At 44.7% G+C, this 21,927-nt stretch overlaps 1 protein-coding gene across 2 annotated transcripts in view; it reads left to right on the top strand.

The window, feature by feature from the left end:
* Positions 1–494: 494 nt before the first annotated feature.
* The window catches only part of LOC132216091 (zinc finger protein 432-like), a 43,675-nt gene continuing 22,242 nt past the window's right edge, over positions 495–21,927 (top strand). The window contains exons 1-6 of one of the 2 annotated variants that reach the window (XM_059665174.1): positions 495–619; positions 1,124–1,219; positions 6,754–6,945; positions 13,385–13,511; positions 15,092–15,187; positions 19,134–21,228. In XM_059665174.1, coding sequence (XP_059521157.1) covers positions 6,889–6,945; positions 13,385–13,511; positions 15,092–15,187; positions 19,134–20,851 — 1,998 coding nt within the window. In that variant the 5' untranslated portion in view covers positions 495–619; positions 1,124–1,219; positions 6,754–6,888 and the 3' untranslated portion in view covers positions 20,852–21,228. Of the gene's footprint in view, positions 620–1,123; positions 1,220–6,753; positions 6,946–13,384; positions 13,512–15,091; positions 15,188–19,133; positions 21,229–21,927 lie in introns of those variants that run through there. The other variant, XM_059665176.1, reaches the window with a different exon arrangement.

The following is a 21,927-nucleotide window of genomic DNA, read 5'->3' as shown; positions in this document are numbered from 1 at the left end:
GGGAGAGAGATAGAGAGTTGGAAACATCGATGAGCGAGAAACATCGATCAGCTGCCTCCTGCACATCTCCTACTGGGGATGTGCCCGCAACCCAGGTACATGCCCTTGGCCGGAATTGAACCCGGGACCTTTCAGTCCGCAGGCCGACGCTCTATCCACTGAGCCAAACCGGTTTCAGCTGTAATACTGTGTTTTATTAATCTTTTTATCACCCACATATGTATCCTGTTTGGGCAATTGGTACACATATACATATATATTTTTCTTGGTTAGCTAGATTTTATGGCTATGCATTATAGAAATATCTAATTTGTTGAAGACTAAATTATAATAGCAGAATATTCTAATAGTACTTTCCTTCTACTACAAATTTTTTTTTTACTTTTTAAACTGTTTGTACTGATGCAGCCTGTATGGTGAAAATAAGCAGAATGACTTCCTTTACATGCCTTCCGTATGTCAATAAAAGCGAAACACTTCCAATTAAACAGGACCGCGTTAATACGGGAATTGAAGATGTGGCTTTTGACTTCACCTGGGAGGAGTGGCAGCTTCTGGACCCGATTAGGACCCGCACAGGGACGTGATGTTGAGAACTACAGCCACCTGGTGTCAGTGGGTGAGGACAGCTCCCCTGTGTCACTCAGAGGGTCCCCGGTCAGTGGCCTTTCCTCCTAGCTGCTTCAGAGTCTCTGTAGTGCTCTCAAGTGATAGATTCTCAGACCCCTCTCTGGCTCCAGACAAGAGTATATCATGTTCCCTCTCCTGAGAGAAAAGCCCTCACTTTGCAGATGTGAAACTGTAGAATCCTTCAAATGTAGCATTTTCCCCTCTTGACATCCTAGCCCAGTGATGGCGAACCTATGACACGCCTGTCAGAGGTGACACGCGAACTCATTTTTTTGGTTGATTTTTCTTTGTTAAATGGCATTTAAATATATAAAATATCAAAAATATACATCTTTGTTTTACTATGGTTGCAAAGATCAAAAAATTTCTATATGTGACGCGGCACCAGAGTTGTTAGGGTTTTCAAAATGCTGACACGCCGAGCTCAAAAGGTTCACCATCACTGGCCTAGCCCAAAGTCATGTGTCGGTCTTCTGTCATTTCCTATGAACAGGGTGTCAAGCCAGCAAACCAAACACATTCTTCAAGCTGGAATGAGGGGAAGAACCCTGGACAACAGAAGACAAAACCCACAGTGAAACCTGTCCAGGTGAGAACCAGCAAGACGGGCGGCAGGGAAGGCATATGCTAGGCAGTCAGAGAAGGTGCCACAGTGTGAGAGTGAGGAAAGCTGAACAGCAGCTCCTCATATCCTTCTGGCCGCCGGAGACCTTTCTCTTTGGAATTTAGAGGAAAATACACCCTTTTCTTCTCCTGAGATCTGATCCCATCTGGTCCCTGTTTACTTTATGTACATCTTGGATTTTAATTGTTTGACAAGTATTTTTTTTCTGTCAACTCATCTCTTTTGTTCATTGCCACCTGCCTCTTCCTATTTCTCCCACCTCCGTTGCTAAGTCCACCTTCCAGGCCTCGTTCCAAACAGAGATCTTTGAGTTGAGCATAATCTTTCACTAGAGCATTTGGGAAATAGTGATTTCCCTTCCTAACATTCAACCCCATGTGGGATGCTATGCCCACACCGTAACCTGATCTCTGTGTTTATATGTTTCTTAGCATCTTGTGATAGACTAAATGTTTGTGTCCCCTGAATATTATATGTTAAAGTCCTAACCTCGAGGTGATGGTTTAGGAGATGGGGCCTCTGAGGGGTGATTAGGTGATGAAGGCTCTCACCAGACACTGAATCTGCTGGTGCCTTGATCTTGGACTTCGCAGCCTCCAGAAATGTGGAAAATAAATTTGTTGTTTTGTGTTATGGCAGCCTGAACGAACTACGACACTTGTCTTTGCCCCTCTCTGAAACTGTCCAAAGGTTCTGTTTTCCATTTCTTGCTCTGTTCTCATAATTCTTACATCTTTCCTCCATTCTAATAAGTTAAGCTGCTATTCTCTATAAAAAACTCCTAAATTCACATCTCCCTGTGATTTGCACAGTTGTCGCATATATTTTACTGTCTCCACAAACACTCGTGACTCAATTCAGACTTTTTGTTCAAGGAATGAAAATCATATTCCCTACAAGATGATTTCTTCCACCTTCTTTTTCTTTTTTTTAAGTTTATGATCTTCTAACAATTTAGAAAGATGAATATTTAATAAAGTAGTTTAAGAATGAGCAGCTGTGCCGAAACCGGTTTGGCTCAGTGGATAGAGCGTCGGCCTGCAGACTGAAAGGTCCCAGGTTCGATTCCGGTCAAGGGCATGTACCTGGGTTGAGGGCACATCCCCAGTGGGAGATGTGCAGGAGGCAGCTGATCGATGTTTCACTCTCATTGATGTTTCTAACTCTCTATCTCTCTCCCTTCCTCTCTGTAAAAAATCAATAAAATACATATATTAAAAAAAAAAAGAGAGAGAGAATGAGCAGTTGTGCCCAGCCGGTGTGGTTCAGTGGTTGAGTGTTGACCTAGGAATCAGGAGGTCGTTGTTCGATTTCTGGTCAGGACACATGCCTGGGTTGCAGGCTCTATCCCCAGAAGGGGCATGCAGGAGGCAGCTAATCTCTCATTGTTGATGTTTCTATCTCTCTCTTTCGCTCTCCCTTCCTCTCTAAAATCAATAAAAGCATTTTTTTTAAAAAAAGAACAGTTATGAAGTAGGGAGTTAAAGAGATGGTGAGGTTGAAAGATCCAAGAGAGTCTGATTCACCAGAAGTAGAACAAGAATGTCTTTCAAGAAAGATTTAGCTCTGAAACGTAAACATTATCTGCAGTTGTCATTTCATGAGGTAAGATATGAACTGAGGGACAGGTATATGATGATAGTGTTTTCTTCCTATACAGAGTGTGTGTGTTGAGAAACTCAATGTCTGTCTGAATATAAAAGGACTGGGATTCTCAGGATAAGTAAAAGTATGATCTCCTTGCTTCAAATGGAGGAAAGTATGGGAAATAAAGGAGGTAAAATCCGCTGGGATATATTGTAGAAGAACCTTATTTGTATTTTATTTGTTCACAGGCTTATCATTTTTAAGAGTTGCCATCATTTCAAAGATCCCATCTTCTCTGTGATGTGCTTCATAGGACATGTAATTTTCCTATCTTTTTTTCATTCCTTCTTACTCTTCTGAGTGGGGCTCTTGTTCTCTTTCCTCTACCCCAGTGGTTCTCAACCTTGGCTGCACATTAGAATCACCTGGGAATCTTTAAAATCCTGATTTCTGGGCCTCGTCCTCCGGAAATTCTGTTTCTTTGTTACTAATGTTGTGGTTTCACCCCATAATGGAGAAACAGAATTTCCAGAAGATGAGGCCCAGAAATCAGGATTTTAAAAAGATTCCCAGGGATTCTAATGTGCAGCCAAGGTTGAGAACCGCTGCTCTACCCAGTCATTCCCTTGATCCAATAAAGATGTCCTGCTAAAACACCTTGAGTCCTGTTTAGAGAACAAGAAATAAGAAATTTCAAGACATAGGAAAATTCAGTCGCTGTCTGTATTTACATCACAAGCCCAGGATTATTGGTTAAATTCACTCAAATATTTTAATCACCTGAATTTAGCCATCTCAATACATTTTATTCTGGGATGCAATCATTAGGTAATTGAAAACAGGTGAATTTCATGACTGATTTGTGTTTTACAAGAATCACCTTGTAAAGATGAGGTAGGATAGGCCCAGGGCATAAGCAAGGACATTTCTAGCATCTCACTTCAGAAACTGAACCATCATAGCACTATTGATGGAGGAGTCAGAAGATGCAACTGACTTCCTGCTTTGACCTGTGGCTCCATTACTTTGTCAGGAACATGTTGAGAATTATAATGGCTATGGGGTTGAACATAATGTGAGCAAGTAGATGAACCTGATGTCGGTGCCACAGCCCAGCCCGCCTTCTCCGGATCTCGGGTGCCTCCTGGTGAGGGAGAGTATTCTAGCTCAGAGCTGCAGCCACTAGAAATGGGAGCTGAAGCAGGGCTAGAAATGGGTAGCAGGCCCGCAAATGGCTGGCCAAGACCTCTTGCTGAGGCGATACAGGTGCATACGACTGTGGGAGATTCAGTTCTTGGAGGTCGTTTTATTTTTTGCATGTTCCTAGAAGTTCCATTTGCAATATCCAAAAAACAATCACCTGGAAGCAACCTAAAAGTCCCACTGATAAACGATTAAACACAGTTTGGACTCCCCGTACAGTGGAATATTGAGCAACCAGAGGAACAGACTTATGGATACTTCAAAACAATTATGTTGCCCTAACCGGTTTGGCTCAGTGGATGGAGCGTCAGCCTATGGACTGAAGGGTCCCGGGTTCGATTCCAGTCAGAGGCCTGTACCTGGGTTGCGGGCACATCCCCAGTAGGGGGCGTGCAGGAGGCAGCTGATCGATGCTTCTCTCTCATCGATGTTTCTAACTCTCCCTCTTCCTTCCTCTCTGTAAAAATTCAGTTAAAAAAATTATGTCGTGTGAAAGAAGGCAGATAAAAAGCGTTCGTACAATAAGAGTCTGATCATAAAATACAGACTAATCTGTGGTGACAAGGCAGTTGGGTGCCTGCTTAAGATGTATGGAGCATGTTCTGTGCTCGGGCGGTTAGAATGAGCTGGAAAGAGCCTCCACGTCCTTGCTTTCTGCTCGCGTAGTGATCGCCGACCCCGACCGCCTCACTTTCCACACCCGGTTCCTTCTCCGCAGGCACCGCCACCTGCCGGGTGCGCGCTGAGCCCCAGGCCCTTCGCTCTGTACGGACGCCGCGCTCCCCCACGATGGCCGCGCCCGCGGCGCTCCCGCCTCCCGGCGCCAACCCCACGCGGTGTTAGCGCCCCGCCTGCTTTTTCGTCAAACTAGCTTACGTTTTTATGCGGCCTCTAAATCTCTCCGCCATTAGGCTAGCGGCTGAGGTGTCCGAAGTTATTTTCCTTTCCCACCGAGCTGAGGCGTAACGGCCGCTCGGAATGTACGCGGGGCCCTTTTGGTCCTGATGGGCTCCGGCCTTTGAAAAATAGGCTTCGTTCACTGTCCCCTCCAACAAATGAGTTTACCCCCACGTCACGGGCCTTCTGTGACCTCAGGCCTCCGAAAACCTCTCCACATTCCTATCAGGGCTGCCGGGCCGGCCGCTGAGCAAAAGCCTCCTGTACGTCAGGTGCGCAAAGATGGCGGCCCCCAGGGTGCCGAGGCGACGGCGGCGCGTGTACATTACGTCATAAGGGAACGCCAGGAACCCGTATTCCGCTCTCCATGGAAACGCACCAGAAACCCCTCGCGCCTTCGCCGGACCTTCAGGAGCGGAGGCCAGAAGGGAGCAGTTTAGGGAAGGAGTGAGGCCTCCAGAGGTCGCTGCGGGCCCCGGAGGGAGTCGGGTCCGCGCGTGGGTGTGTCCGTCGGCTGCTAGGTGGGTGGCAGCCCTGTGAGTCGGTGAAGGTAGCGCCGCGCGGGGAGCACGGACGGATCTCCTGGGTGTCTGTGAACGGCGTGTCTTTGGGGTCGGTCGTGGGGGTGGGGGGGTCGTCGCTGGTGGTCAGATCAACGACCGAGAGGTCGGGGCTCAGGGTCTTCGCGGGCCACTGCCTGCAGGTGACTGACAGCCCGCGGGCTGGAGTTTGTCCATGACGCGGCGTCGCGTCCGGGTCAGGCTCTGTAGTAACTCGGAGGCGGTGATGGAGGAATCGTTAAGGGAGGTCAGTGTACGCGGGCATCTGGTCTGGTTTGGGTGCTAACCCCGTGGCGGGAGGGGGCGGTAACCCCGTGGCGGGAGGGGGGTGGGGGTAGGAGGGGAGCTCTGTCTGCTGTGCTGAGATGTGTGACGGCCAAAGGCTTGCAGGCTCGGGCTCCTGGACCAAGTCTCTCCACCACATCATCCCATTCCTTTCAACCCACAGAAGTAAAAGTTTTGGGGGAAGGTGAACCAGTCAGCATATTTAAAATTAATAAGATTTTCATTTAAGATTCTGTTTTCATCCTCCTCCTGCAAGTTTACTGTAAATTTGCTTTTAGGTTCTATGTATGAATATACGACGGCTATTTTCTCAGTACTTAACCTTTTTTAACTTATAAAAATTTGTATTTATAGCTTCTATTCCTTCTCTCTCCTTTTTCCCTGTGTTCATTGTTCCTCAATGAAGTGTGTTTATAAACAGGGTATATAAAGACTTTTTAAAAGTTTTTATGATTTTTAAAAATGTACTTTTAGATATATTTTTATTGATTTCAGAGAGGAAGGGAGAGGGAGAGAGAGATAGAAAGAGCAATGATGAGAGGGAATTACTCATTGGCCGCCTCCTGCACCCCCCACATGGGATCAAGCCCCCAACCCCAGCCAGGTGCTCTGACCAGGAATGGAACCGTGACCTCCCGATTCATAGGTTGACACTCAACCACTGAGCCACGCCAGCCGGGCTATAGTTTAAAGGAAAGATTTACAGTTCCTCACCGTCCCTACGACCTCATTTCTATAATTGTTCTGAAAATTACCTGCCACTGAGGCACAGTGCTGTGCTGTTCTCCTTTGCCATTTTCTCTCACATTCGAGCTACTTATATCTTCAGGGTTTTATGTTTCAGTACCTCAGGTGTGATCTCTAGGGAACTAACTGAAGAGCCACAATACTGGGGACCATGTGTTAAGGTGTGTGCGTAGCAAGGGGAATGTAACCCTGAACGTAATCTTGCTCTTCCTCCCATAGGTTTTGACAAGAGATAAGAAAAGAATGAAGAAAGAGGAGGTTCCAGGACCTAGACGTTGTCCGTTCTGGGAACACTTTCAACTGGAGAGTGAGATCTTTAACTAGAAATTTAGGACATACCAAGAGAAGGCAAAGATGAGTATACCAGCTGCTGGCCATTTCCCCAAACGGAAGGAAATGAGCCAGGCCCAGGTAAGGTTTGTTTTATTCTCTGCTTTGCTCCCTAATGGATTTGTAGTGGCCTGTAAAAATCAGTTCAGTATCCAGAGTGAAATAAACTTTGGATCTAACTCCAACATCAGGGCAAATTAGGATCAAGAATAAAGTATTCATGCCCTAGCCTGTTTGGCTCAGTGCAGAGAGCATCCACCTGCGGATCAAAGGGTCCCAGGCTTGATTCCGGTTAAGGGCACATACTTTGGTTGTAGGCTCCTCCCCAGGAGGCAACCAATCGATGTGTTTCTCTTTCCCTCTCTCCTCCACTCTCCCTAAAAATCAATGAAAAAATATCCTAAGGTGAGGATGATTAACAAAACAATAAAAAAAGAATATAGTATTCATATGATTCTGAGTAAATGGCTAATGTTAGCATGTAACATATAATTGAAGGATCCTCTGGGCTACATTAGCTGTTAGCTTGTGTCTCATGTCTATGGCAGCCGACACAAGAGAAACATCCTACATTATATGATATGTATCATGTACTGGGAGGAGACAGCAGACGGTTCCTCGGAATGTCAATATTTCTTAGCACTGAGGTCTCAGGGAAAATGTTATACTAGTATTCTTCCTAGAGGTGATGGGTGGACAGTGTTTTGAACTTCTAATAAAGGCAGAGGCAGATTTCACACTGCTGTTTATTCCAGGGTTCCTCACAGACCCCTTAGGGAAGAGACCAAGCAAACTCAGTGAACACAGTTTTGTCAGGGACCAAGGAAAGTCAGTTCGAGGACTCAGCCTGTGTCTGGTTTAATCCAGTAATAAAACCTAAGTGGCCTAGGAAAATGGGAGGATTGCATGGCTTTCTTTTTTTAAAAAATTTTTTTATTGATTTATTTGAGAGAGAGAGAGAGAGAGAGAGAGGAGAAACATTAATTTGCTATTCCACTCATTCACACATTCATTGGTTGTGCCTTGACTGGGATTGAACCTGAAACATTGATGTATCGGACAGTGCTCCAACCAACTGAGCTACCCAGCCAGGACTGCATGGCTTTCACATGTTCTCCCATCAACAGGTAGCTGAACTGTTAAAGTTCAGATTTGGCCTTAGATAGTTGCAAGAAATTTTGTCTGATAAGAGCTTGAGTTATTGGGTTCTAGAGTGTGTGCTTTATAACTTCACGTCATGTTGGAAAATGTATAATCCGTCCCCATTTTCAAATCCAATTCTGACCTCTTCTTTCTTTGCTTTACTATAATTATGCAAATTACTCACAGATACCTGTTTTTATTCTTTTTTTTTTAAATTGATTTTTTACAGAGAGGAAGGGAGAGAGAGAGCCAGAAACATCGATGAGAGAGAAACATCGATCAGCTGCCTCCTGCACATCCCCCACTGGGGATGTGCCCGCAACCCAGGTACATGCCCTTGACCGGAATCAAACCTGGGACGTTTCAGTCCGCAGGCCGACGCTCTATCCACTGAGCCAAACCAGCTTCGGCGATACCTGTTTTTAAAAATATGATTTTATTGATTTGAGAGAGAGAGAGAAACAGAAACACTGGCTAGGGGTTCACATACATTTTAAAGAAAAAAATATTCAATGATGAGTGCCCGTGGGCAAAAAGTAAATTTCCTCTTTATAGCGCCCTTCCTCATTGTCCCCTCATATTGTTTAACAAATGTTTGCTAGTGTGTTTTGCTGTCACTAAACCTATGTGTGCATCTACATATATGTGCCTATTTACCGATGTATGTGAATTTGTGTACATATCTGAATACATTAATGTGTCAATGATACATTTATGTATCAATGGACTCATACTTCAAAGAACATGACCTGTTGGCCTATGATAGTGTAATTTAAGCATTTAAAGGAATAATGACAGCAATTGATTGGTGGATATTATCTATATATAAAATTCCATTTGTCCACAGTCATACTAAAAAAAAAATGAATTGCACCATGTAAAGCATTTAGAGGAGTGCCTGCTACATAGTATGTGATATGTAGGATCATCCACGCCTTAAATCTTTGCCAATCCTATCTAATAAAAGAGAAAAATGGTAATTGGCGTACGACGATACCCTTTTCATTGGCAAATCAGGGCTATATGCAAATTAACTGCCAACTATGATTGGCAGTTAACTGCCAACTATGATTGGCAGTTAACTGCCAACAAGATGGTGGTTAATTTGCATATGTAGGCACAATGCAGGGAGGCGAAAGGGAAAGCAGGAAGAAGCCCCTTGCCACTGACAGTGATCGGAAACCCAGGGGGGAGCTAAGAGCTGGGGGGCAGGGCAAAGGCGGCCCTGGGGCCGCCTTTGCCCTGCCCCCCAGCCATGATCAGAGAATCAGGCGCCTTTTCCGCCCTGGCCAGTGATAGCAGGAAGTAGGGGTGGAGCCAGCGATGGGAGCTGAGCACGGTCGAAGCTGGCAGTCCCGGGAGCTAGGGGTCCCTTGCCTGGGCCTAAAGCAGAGCCCACGATCACGGGGCCGCTGCAGCTGCGGGTCCCCGCTGCCCGGGCCGGACACCTAGGCCAGCGGCATGAGGCCTGGGCAGGGGCGGAGCCTGCAACCGCGGGGAGCTGGGGGTCCCCTGCCCAGGCCTGACACCTCTGCCGGAGGCCTCAGGCCTGGTGAAGGGGCCGATCCGGTGATTGGTGATCGGAGGGTGATGAGGGTCAACTCCTCTGGCCGAGGCATCAGGCCTGGGTGGGGGGTGGTGCCGGGGATTGGGGGGATATGATGGTCCCCTTGCCCAGGCCTGAAGCCTGGGTCAGAGGTGTCAGGCTTGGGCGGGGGGTGGAGCAAGCGATCAGAGGGAGATGGCGGTCCCCTGCCCAGGCATGATTCCTGGGCCAGAGGCCTCAGGCCTGGGCGGGGCCCAGAGCCAGTGATCAGGGGAAGATGGGGGGTCCCCTGTCCAAGCCTGACACCTCTGGCGGAGGCGTCAGGCCTGGGCAAGGGGCCGATCCTGCGATTGGAGGGTGATGGGGGTCTACGCCTGAGGGCTCCCAGTATGTGAGAGGGGGCAGGCTGGGCTGAGGGACACTCCCCTCCCCACACACACCCAGTGCACGAATTTCGTGCACCGGGCCCCTAGTACTTAATAATAGGACATTATAAAATTTCATAATTTTCAGCAATCTGAATGGCCCAATATTCTTTAGCCTTATTTTTCATTTTCCTCAGCACAGGTGAGGTTGAAATCCTTGTGTATTTTGTGGTCAGTTGGATTTTTTTCTCTTGTGAAATGCCTGTCCTTATCATTTTTACATTTTAAAAAAACTATATCTTCTTACTGATTAATAAGTATGATTTATAACCAGTATATATTGATCATTTTGTTTATTAAAAATATTTTCCTAGCTTGTTAGTTTTCTTTTAGCTTTGCCCATGATATCTGTGTAATGCAGGTGCTTTAAATTTTCCTCTCACAAAACTTTTTTTCTTTTCTTTCTTTTTCTTGGTTTTGTTATTCCTCACCTAAGGATATTTGTTCCATTGATTTTCAGAGAGTGGAAGGGAAGGAGGGAGGGGGTGAGAGAGAAACATCAATGTGAGAGAGACACAACATGCGCCTGACTGGGCTGGGGATGGAACTTGCAACCCAAGCACGTGCCCTTGACAAGAAATCAAACCCTCGACCCTTCAGTGCTCGGGCCAGTGCTCTGACCACTGAACACACCAGCCAGGGCTTGTTATTGATTTTCTGTGATTTTTTTTTTTTTTTGCTTTGATGTGAACATACTTCATACTCTCCTCTCTCTATTCCTTTCATAGATTACCTTATTTTATGGTTAACACTTTAAAACAGGAAAAAAGTATTTGAACGTAAGTTTTCATTTTTCCAAATGAATCTGCATCTCACATGAAATAACTCAGAATGTGGTCAGATCAGCAGTGTTAAGGATTTGCAGCCCCTACCAAGTCTGCTCTCTTTTCTATGTAGTAATGTCTGCAATACCATGGAAAAGAGTATCCCATAGTTTTCCCCTCTCTGGCTGCTCAGTTGACAAGCAGGTCTCAATTTATTTTCTGGTGACATTTGAGCTTAGGCTGCAAGACCACAGGATCAGGACATTGAAGATATTCCACACTTCTGGGCTGATTTTTTTAAAATATATTTTATTGATTTTTTACAGAGAGGAAGGGAGAGGGATAGAGAGTTAGAAACATCGATGAGAGAGAAACGTCAAACAGCTGCCTCCTGCACACCCCCACCTGGGGATGTGCCCGCAACCAAGGTACATGCCCTTGACCGGAATCGAACCTGGGACCCTTCAGTCTGCAGGCCAACTCTCTATCCACTGAACCAAACCGGTTAGGGCTTTCTGGGGTGTTTTTATTCATAGCACTTCTGACACCAAATGTGTGGTCATTTTTCTCACATCTACCCATTCTACAACTCTCGGGACACCAGCTGGGTGTCTGACAATTCAACTCAGTTCTGACACTGACTACCTGGGGGTAGCGTCAGGTCCCACAGGTTAGGTGGTAAGTCCCACAAGACTGACCCCACTTTAGGTGCCAGTCGGAAGTCCCAGGTTGTCACCTCTACTTCTGATGACCAGCTCTAAATCTGGGGTCCCACAACCTCCTTCTCAGGATTGGTAATTTGCTGGAATGACACACAGAACCTGGGAAAGCACTTCACTAGTTTATTATAAGGGCCACAACTCAGGAATAGCCACCTGGGAGAGATGCGAAGGGTAAGGCCTGGGGGAAGGGTGCAGAGGGCCTCTCGGGAGCACCACCTGGCCAGCATCTCAGTGTGTTTACCACCCCGGAAGCTCTCCAGACCTGTAGTTTAGGGGGTTTTATGATGTCAGCATGGTTGATTAAATCACTGGCCATTAGTGATGGGACTCAACCTCCAGTCCCCCATCCTGAAGCCATCTAGGAACCCCCAGTCACTAGTCATCTCAGTAGCATACAGAAGACACTCATCAGAGAGTCCAAAAGTTATAAGCTGTGCCATGCCCTAGCCCAGTGGTCGGCAAACTGCGGCTCGTGAGCCACATACGGCTCTTTGGCCCCTTGAGTGTGGCTCTTCCACAAAATACCATGTGCGGGCGCGCATGTACAGTGCAATTGAAACTTCATGGCCCATGCGCAGAAGTCGGTATTTTGTGGAAGAGCCACACTCAAGGGGCCAAAGAGCCACATGTGGCTCACAAGCCGTAGTTTGCCGACCACTGCCCTAACCGGTTTGGTTCTGTGGATAGAGTGTCGGCCTGCAGACTGAAGGGTCCCGGGTTCAATTCCGGTCAAGGGCACATGCCTAGGTTGCAGGCTCGATCCCCGGTAGAGGGCATGCCAATCAATGATTCTCTCTCATCATTGATATTTCTATCTCTCCCTCTCCCTTCCTCTCGGAAATCAATAAAAATCTATAAAAAAAAAAAAAAAAAAAGAAAGAAAGAAAGAGAAACTGTGCCAGGAACCAGGGACAAAGACCAAATATGTTTCTCGCAACATTTTTTTCTGGCTTCTGTTGCCTTTATTTCAGTAAATGTTGTCTTTCTTTTGATAGTAATTTATCTTTTCTTTCTGGTTGTTTTTATAATCTGATTTTTTGCAGCTGGTATGCTGTCGTTTCAGCTGGAAGTGTCTACATGCAGATTTCGTGCCTGGCTTTGCTGGGTTACTGAGTCTGAGTTATAGGAAGTTTAATCAGTTCTGACATTTTCTCATTCTTGAGATCTTCGTATCACTTCTCTGTTTCTGTATAATCTCTTCCAAAAACTGCATACAGGCCTATGCTAGACCTTGCTCTATCCATATTTATTAAACTCTCCTTTATATTTTCCATCTATTTCTGGGGCTGCTTCATTTTGGGTTATTTTTTAAAATGCATATTCCACTTTACTAATTATCTCCCCAGTGTATCTAATATGTTAACCTTTTGTGAAATAAGAAATATATACATTGGGCCCTGGCCAGCTAGCTCAGTTGGTTAGAGCACTGTCCCGATATGCCAAGGTTGTGGGTTTGATCCCCTGTAAGGGAACATAAAAGAAGCAACCAATGAATGCATAAATAAGTGAAACAACAAATTGACCTTCCTTCTCCTCCTCCTCCTCCTCTTCCTCTTCTTCCTCCTCCTCCTCCTCCTTCTTCTTCCTCTTCTTCCTCTTCCTCTTCCTCCTCCTCTTCCTCTTCCTCTTCCTCCTCCTCCTCCTCCTTCTTCTTCTTCCTCCTCCTCCTCCTCTTCCTCTTCCTCCTCCTCCTCCTCCTTCTTCTTCTTCCTCTTCTTCCTCTTCCTCCTCCTCCTCCTCCTCCTTCTTCTTTTTCATTCTCTCTCTCTCTCATATCAATTAAAAAAAATTTTTTAGACCACACTCACATTATAATTGGTGTCAGAAGTGTAGTTAATATGAACAGGACAACTTCCTTTATATTATTTATGGCCAGTAAAAGAAAAACACTCCCTAGTAAACAGGACCGTGTTGTTACAGAAACCGCTGACACTGGAGGATGTGGCCGTGGACTTCACCTGGGAGGAGTGGCAGCTCCTGGGCCCTGATCAGAAGATCCTGTACAGGGACGTGATGTTGGAGACCTACAGCCACCTGGTGTCCGTGGGTGAGGACAGCTTCCGTGTGTTAGTCAGAGGGCACCCGGTCAGTGGTCTTTCCTTTCCCAGCTGCGTATACTTGGGAGTCACTGCAGTGCTCTGAGTGGCAGGTTCTCAGTGCCTCCTCTGGCTCCAGATAAAAGCATATAATCTACTATGAGCTCCACCAACACAACTGACACCAACTGTGTGGGGGTTTTCTACACCAGGTACCAACTGCGTGTCCTGCAGCTCAGTTCAATTCTGTTTGGACACTAATACCCAGAGGTAGCATCAGACTCCACAGGTTTAAGGGCTAATACCACAGGACCACCCTCACTTCAGATGCCAGTCACAAGTATTATGTATCCAGGGTACATCTTGGCTATAAATCTGTCCAAGTTGGCTGTAAATTTGGTGTTCCAGCAACACCCCATGCCGACTCAGGTTTAATAGTTCACTAGAATGGCTCCTAGAACTCAGGAAGGCACTTATTACCATTATCAGTTTATTATAAAGTTAAAAAAAAACACTTAGAAACAGCCAAGTGGAAGAGGTATTTAATATATTTATTGATTTTTTTACAGAGAGGAAGGAAGAGGGATAGAGAGTTAGAAACATCGATGAGAGAGAAACATCGATTGAGCTGCCTCCTGCACACTCCCTTACTGGGGATGTGCCCACAACCAAGGTACATGCCCTTGACCGGAATCGAACCTGGGACCCTTCAGTCCGCCGGCCGACACTCTATCCACTGAACCAAACTGGTTTGGAAGAGATATTTAGGGCAAAGTGTGGAGAAAGGGGTGTGGACCTTCCATGCCCTCTCTAGGCACACCACCCTCCCAGAATCTCAAAGTGGTCATCAAGCTGGTAGCTCTCCCATCCAGGTATTTAGGGATTTTTAGGGAAAGTCCATCATGTAAGCATGCTTGCGTAAATTCTTGGCCATTGGTGATTCATTCTATCTCCAACCCTCTCCCTCTCCACAATGAGGAGAAAGGTTGGAGTTGAAGGTTCCAGCCCTCTAGTCATGTCTTTGTCTTCCCGGATCAGTCCCACCCTGAAGCTATCTACAGCCTCCAGCCACCAGTCATCTCCTTAGCACACAGAAGGCACTCATCACTCTGAAGAGCCCAGGGGTGTTAGCAGTTCTAGTGTCAGGGACTGGAACTTACACTATCCAAAAAGATGCTCCTATTATGCTGTTCACAGGAAATTACAAGGACTTTAGGAGCTCTGTGCCAGAACCTGCACAGAGACCAGACATAAAGCACCGTGTCACATGCGCCCTCTCCTGAGAGCAGTCTCTGACAGGTGCGAACTGTCTCGTCCCTTAAACATAACATTCTCCCAACCCAGGGGCGGGCAAACTTTTTGACTCGAGGGCCACAATGGGTTCTTAAACTGGACTGGAGGGCCGGAACAAAAGCATGGATGGAGTGTATGTGTGAACTAATATAAATTCAAAGTAAGCATCATTACATAAAAGGGTACGGTCTTTTTTTTCAATAGTTTTATTCATTTCAAACTGGCCGGATCCGGCCCACGGGCCGTAGTTTGCCCACGGCTGTCCCAACCCAAGTTTTCTGTCGTTTCCTATGAACAGGGTATCAAGTCAGCAAACCAGATGCTCTCTCCAAGTTGGAACTAGGGGAAGAAACGTGGACAATAGACAATGAACTCCACAGACTAGTCTGTCCAGGTGAGTGGGTGTGAACAAACAAGGCAGGTGTGGGGGAGGAGAATCATTTTCCTTTTACCCTTCTAAGTTCTTCTGGAGGAGCTAATAATCTAATTGACATGAAACAGGTTAAAAGGGGGAAATAACCAAATTTATTTTGTATGTACATACAGGGGCTCTATAAGAATATGGGGCCCTAGGACAAATCAGGCCGCTGAGGTAGGGATAATGAGGAGAGCAGGGTTGTGATGTGGGCTTCAAAGGAGAGGAAGTCAATCCACATGGAGATGGCAAAGCCAGTATTTGGTAAATAAATGTTTGCTGGGCATCTTTAACAATGGGACCCAAAGAGGAGTTGGATTAAAGGGCCTCGCCAAAAATAGATCCAGAGACAAATGACAGGGGAGGTGGGGGCAGGGCGGTTACAGAGCAACCAAAGGACGTGTATGCATGCGTATTAGCATAACCAGTGGACATAGACACTGGGGCGGTGGGGGCTTGCTGGGGTGAGAATGACTGGGTGGGGGGGTTGTCAATAGGGGGGGAGACATATCTAAAACTCTAGACAATTTAAAAAAAGGGGGGGGGACCTTGCTAGGTTCCTCCCTGTCTATCACACCTAGTTCATATTAAACTGTAGTTATCTGTGATGGTATCGCCCTTCCTGGAGCAAGCCCTCTATCTAAATTCTTACAGGCAGTGAGGGCCAATGTCAAGGCTTTTTCTTGTGTCTTTCTTTTCTTGAAAATAGCCAGCTTAAAATAAGCAATATTTAGATGGCAAAATCTGCTTCCCCTCATGGGTTACTGCAGAAGTCATATTCTAGTCAGAGAAGTCTGGGCAGGGGGAGGGGTGTTTGAGGATACAGAAACAGTGCCCCCATATCCCTCTCCATAGCAGAACTTTTCTTTAGGTCTTTAAAGGGACATAAACTGCCCTAACTGGTTTGGCTCAGTGGATAGAGCTTCGGCCTGCCGAATGAAGGGTCCCAGGTTCAATTCCTTGGTTGCGGGCACATCCCCAGTAGAGGGTGTGCAGGAGGCAGCTGATCGATGTTGTTTCTCTCTCATCAATGTTTCTAACTCTATCCCTCTCCCTTCCCCTCTGTAAAAAAATCAATAAAATATATTTTAATAAATAAAGGGTCATAAACCTTTTTCCCCTCTTTTCTCTGAGAACTGATCCTCGCTTATTTTACCGAACATCTTGATTTTTGTTTGCTAGATTTCTCCTTCCTTGAACTCTATGAACTACCCCTTCTTTGTACCTTGTCACAGTGTCTCTCTCTGTTTCATCTCCCTGGCTATGAAATTCCCACTTCATTTCTCCCTGGTTCTTTTGTGTATGTGTGTGTGTGTGTTCTACCTCCATTTTTATATTTCCTATCTCTTTGCTGAAGTTTTCAGTAAGTTCCTCTACTCTTCCTGTAAGTTTATTGAGCATCCTCATAACCAGTGTTTTGAACTCTGCAGCTGGTAGATTGCCTGTCTCCATTTTGTTCCTTTTTCTAGAAGTTTGTTGTTTCATTTAGGACCTGTTTCTTGGTCTCCTCATTTTGGCGGCCTCCCTATGTTTGTTTTTGTGTATTCGGTAGAACTGCTGCACTTCCTGTCTTGGTAGAGTGGCCTTATGTAGTAGGTGCCCTGTAGGACCCAGTGGTGCAGCCTCCCCAGTCACGTGAGCTGGTCACTTCAAGTTTGTCCCGTAGATGAGCTGTGTGAACTCTCCTGTTGTAGTTGAGCCTTGATTGTTGTTGGCACATCAAGGGGAGAGATTTACTCCCGGGCCAATTGCCTACAAGGACTGGCTGCCATCACCATGGAGAACACACATCAGCAGTGCTCAGGTACCCGCCAAGTTCACCCTATATACCAGGTATGTCTACATTTTTAATTAGGAAGATGATGCTATGAATTAGTTATGAAGGCATGAAACACATGAGGAAACATGCTAGGCCATGGGGTTGACTATCAAAAGAGTGGCCTCAAGTCAGGCAGATGACAGCTACTGTTAGAAGCTCTCTGCAGGGAAAAGAGTGGAGTGGAAACCTGGATAAATGGAGCATTCATGTTGATGTACACTGTTATTGCTAGGATGGCCTAGCCGGTTTGGCTCAGTGGGTAAAGCGTCAGCCTGCAAACTGAAAGGTCCTAGGTTCGATTCCGGTCAAGGGCACATGCCCGGGTTGTGGGCTCGGTCCCCAGTGGTTGGGGGCTTGCAGGAGGCAGCCAGGATGACTGACTGGATTCCATATGAGTTGAAGTAGCATGGTGGAGAGTTGGTTGGTTTTGTATTTTTGTAACTCTACATTGTCTTTCTTTACCTGATTTTAGTAGTATAGCAATAATAAGGAACAAGCAGACGTTCTAAGAAATATTGAAGATAAAACTAACACAACCTAGATCTTCAAGGAGGAAGTTAGTCCTTTAGTACAACCTAACTGTTGCCAACGAGACATAAATATAGAATTACTGAAGTAGATGCTGGTGGCAAGTGAGGGAACAAATATATCAGGGACACTAAAATGGGAAAATGTTGGGTATGACTTTTGTACTGAATGCTGAATGTGATTGCAAAAAGGTGACAGTTGCCAAATTCCATGTAGCACTTGAGCTTCTGAAGATGACTGTGAGGTACACTGGCCAGCTGCAAAATTTCCTATCAATCATTGTTGTCCTATTTTGTTATCAGTAGAACATATGATAATATGACACAGCTCAGCTAAAAGGCTGGAGTGGTGATTATATGAGTTCCACACAATGTTTCTTGGTGGTGTTACTTGCTTGGTGGTCTAGAGAAGGGCAAATTTAGGAAGAGGATTATGATGTGAGAGTCTGTCTCATTCACTTTAATCCAAATTCTGAAGACCTTATAGTCTTACTTGCTAGGTAATATCTTTATTCTTTACACCCCCGTATGTATTTTCTCTGACTCCATAGTCAGAATTCAGTGCCTCTAAGGGGACTTTAAAGAATCCCAAAATCCTAAATGTCTAAAACCTTGGTTTGTACATTTATCATCTTTCATACTACATGTCCTCCCAACATATGAGCCAGTTCTCTCGTCTTGAATATCAGTATATGTTGATTATCTCCACATTTTTAAAAAATATATTTTTATTGATTTCAGAGAGGAAGGGAGAAGGAGAGAGAGGGAGAGAAACATTAATGATGAGAGAGAACTATTGATCGGCTGCCTCCTGTACATCCCCCACTGGGGATCAAGCCCACAACCCGGGCATGTGCTCTTGACCAGAATTGAACCCAGGACCCTTCAATCCGCAGGCCAGTGCTCTAGCCACTGAACCAAACCAGCTAGGGCAACTTTGCCATTTCTTTATGCAAATATATCCTGATTTCCTCCACTTTCCACCATCTCCATTGCTCCTTTAGTCCATGTTTAATAATCTCCAACTCCTTACTTTTTTTTTTCTTTTCAATTTTCCCTAGATTTTAACTAGATTTAAGATAAGTAAAAGTAAGGCCTATTGTATATATATTCCAAACCACCAGCACAATACCCGGTACAGGGAGCCATTCAATAAGTAATTTTGGTCTGAACAAATGCAACCCTCATCATCTGGATTAGTTTTCCACCTCTGGGATCTGGGTCTTTCTAAGTTCTGTGGAAAGGTATTCCTCCAAACCTTGTCCTTTGCTGCATAAAAATGACTTGCTTGGATTTTACTTTCTGTACATGTTTTGAAAGGTCCAAAAGCAGCTAAATCTACATTAATTGTCAACTACCTTAGTGGTAACCTTACTGGTATACCACTTTTTCCTTTTGGTTTGTTTATATTATGGTGTTTTTACCAATGTGTAAGAAATAAGGAACACTTACACATGGTGTATTTTTTCATAGTGTCACCACAGGATTGTCACTAATGTGCCATTAAAAAAAAATAATTAATTAAAAGTTTAATTCCAAACAAGATTATAAAAAAAAGCTTCATTGTTTTCTTTCCTAGACACTGGAAAAGTTGATAATTATCTCCAGGATCACTGGGAAAATCAAAGAATGTTGGAAGGTATGGAACAAATGCACAAACAAGATACATTTGGAAATATTGTTCCTCAAAGCAAAAGGCATTTTCCTTTCAGGCAAAATCATGGTGTGTTTGACTTCTACATGAAAACTCTGAAATCAAATTTAAGTTTAGTCAAACAGAGTAAAAGCTATGAAACTAAGAACTCTGCTAAGTTGAATGGAGATGGAAAATCATTTCAGCATGGCAAACATGATTTTCATCTTGCAGTTAAATTCCCTGTCAGTGCAAAACCCATTAGCAATAAGTCCCAGGTCATTAAGCATCAGGGAACTCAGGAGGTAGAGAAAGCCCACGTGTGCAGTGAATGTGGAAAAAGCTTTGCTAAGAAGTCTCAGCTCACTGATCACGAGAGAATTCACACAGGAGAGAAACCTTACAGTTGTAGTTTGTGTGCAAAAGTCTTCTCCAGAAAATCCAGGCTCAATGATCATCAGAAAATTCATGAAAGAGAGAAATCCTTTATATGCAGTGACTGTGGCAAAGTCTTCACCATGAAGAGCCGTCTGATTGAACACCAGCGAACTCACACTGGAGAGAAACCTTATGTGTGCAATGAATGTGGAAAAGGCTTCCCAGGAAAGCGTAATCTCATTGTACATCAACAAAATCATACTGGAGAGAAATGCTATGTCTGTGGTGAATGTGGGAAAGGCTTCACTGGGAAAAGCAGGCTCATCATACATCAGCGAACTCATACTGGAGAGAAACCCTACACCTGCAGTGACTGTGGGAAAGCTTTCACCACGAAGCACTATGTCCTCATACACCAACGAAATCATACAGGAGAGAAACCATACGTATGCAATGAGTGTGGGAAAGGATTCACCATGAAGAACCGTCTGATTGAACACCAGCGAACTCACACTGGAGAGAAACCCTATGTGTGCAGTGAATGTGGAAAAGGCTTTACCAGGAAGAGTAACCTCATTGTGCATCAGAGAAATCATACGGTAGAGAAATCCTATGTATGTGACGAATGTGGAAAAGGCTTCACGGTGAAGAGCATGCTTATCATACATCAGCGAACGCATACTGGAGAGAAACCCTACACCTGCAGTGAGTGTGGGAAAGGCTTCCCCTTGAAGAGTCGGCTGGTTGTACATCAGCGAACACATACTGGAGAGAAACCATACAGATGCAGTGAATGTGGGAAAGGATTCATCGTGAATAGTGGGCTGATGTTACACCAGCGAACTCATACTGGAGAGAAACCCTATATATGCAGTAAATGTGGAAAAGGTTTTGCCTTTAAGAGCAACCTTACGGTACATCAGCGGACTCATACTGGGGAGAAACCCTTTTCGTGCAGTGAATGTGGAAAAGGCTTCACCATGAAACGCTATCTCCTCGTACATCAGCAAATTCATACAGAAGAGAAATCCTATATGTGTGGTGAATGTGGAAAAGGCTTTGCCATGGAAACTGAGCTCATTTTACATCAGCAAATCCATACTGGGGAGAAACCTTATGCGTGCAATGCATGCGGGAAAGGATTTGCTGTGAAAAGTCGTCTAATCGTCCATCAACGAACTCACACCGGAGAGAAACCTTTTGTGTGCAGTGAATGTGGGAAGGGCTTCTCTTCAAAGAGAAATCTCCTTGTACATCATAGAACTCATAATGGGAACAAACCCTAACAATGCAATGAATATGGTCACACCTTCAGGAAAAATAATATGCCTTGTACAATGTCAGATACTTCACACAAGATAGACTTCTTTTATATGTACTGATGTCATGACCCACCAGGTAAGTGACACAGTAGACAAAGTGTATGTATGCAGTTAGTCTGAGAAAGCCTTCAACATGAATTCAGCACTCACGGTATATGAAAGAACTTATAAAATAAAAGACTCTATGGATTCAATGATTGGGATAACCTTTCATTTGTCAAGCCTTATTAATACACAAAATGTGTAGTCAAGGTACATAATCCTTTGCAGAGTCTGAATTCATTACTTACAAGTGAACTCGTGCAAGGGACAAAGTCAAACCATGAGAGTTCAGTGCAATATTGTCAGTGTACTTTATTAGCCTGTTGCTAGACTTTCATGGGAAATTATGGAATTTGCATAGGACTGAAATTTAATAAATGCAAAGAATGTGCTAGTGCCTTAGGTGACAAATTACCTTACACTGTATGTCAAAATTAATACATAAGAAAAATGCAGAAAGTCTTGAGGAAACATTTCTCACATGAAATAACCTTTCCCACACTCACTGCAGGTAGTGATATGTCTGACAAGTATATGCTAATATAAATCACATAGAAACACTAGGAAAGCCTGCTGTGGGAATAAAGACTATCTCATTAGTGATCTCGTACACAGTAGTAACATGATGGTCATGGGAAAGCCTTTGTTTAGAAATAAACCTCAATAAGTTGCCTGATATTGATGCTGGAGAATAATTTTAGATGGCAAAGAATATGGCAGAATTAATCATTTCTCATGAGTTCATACAGCAATAAAACTGCTGGAAACACAATGTAGAGTGACTTCAGCAAAATATCAGAGAATTCATGAAGAAAGGTTGGAAAAATGATATCTACTTGAGTTTTCTAGGCCAAGTCTAAACTTATTATGTAACCAATGTCCATTCTGGGACAGGATACTTTGAACCATATACTCAATGGTTCCATAAATTTAAAGTAGGCAATTCTCAACACTGATTAAATGTTAATGTTATATACAAGCAGGAGTGTTCTGTGTCC

This window comes from Myotis daubentonii, chromosome 15 (genome assembly GCF_963259705.1).
Source record: "Myotis daubentonii chromosome 15, mMyoDau2.1, whole genome shotgun sequence".
In the NCBI taxonomy this organism is placed as follows: domain Eukaryota; kingdom Metazoa; phylum Chordata; class Mammalia; order Chiroptera; family Vespertilionidae; genus Myotis; species Myotis daubentonii.
This window is presented reverse-complemented; position numbering and strand designations above follow the sequence as displayed.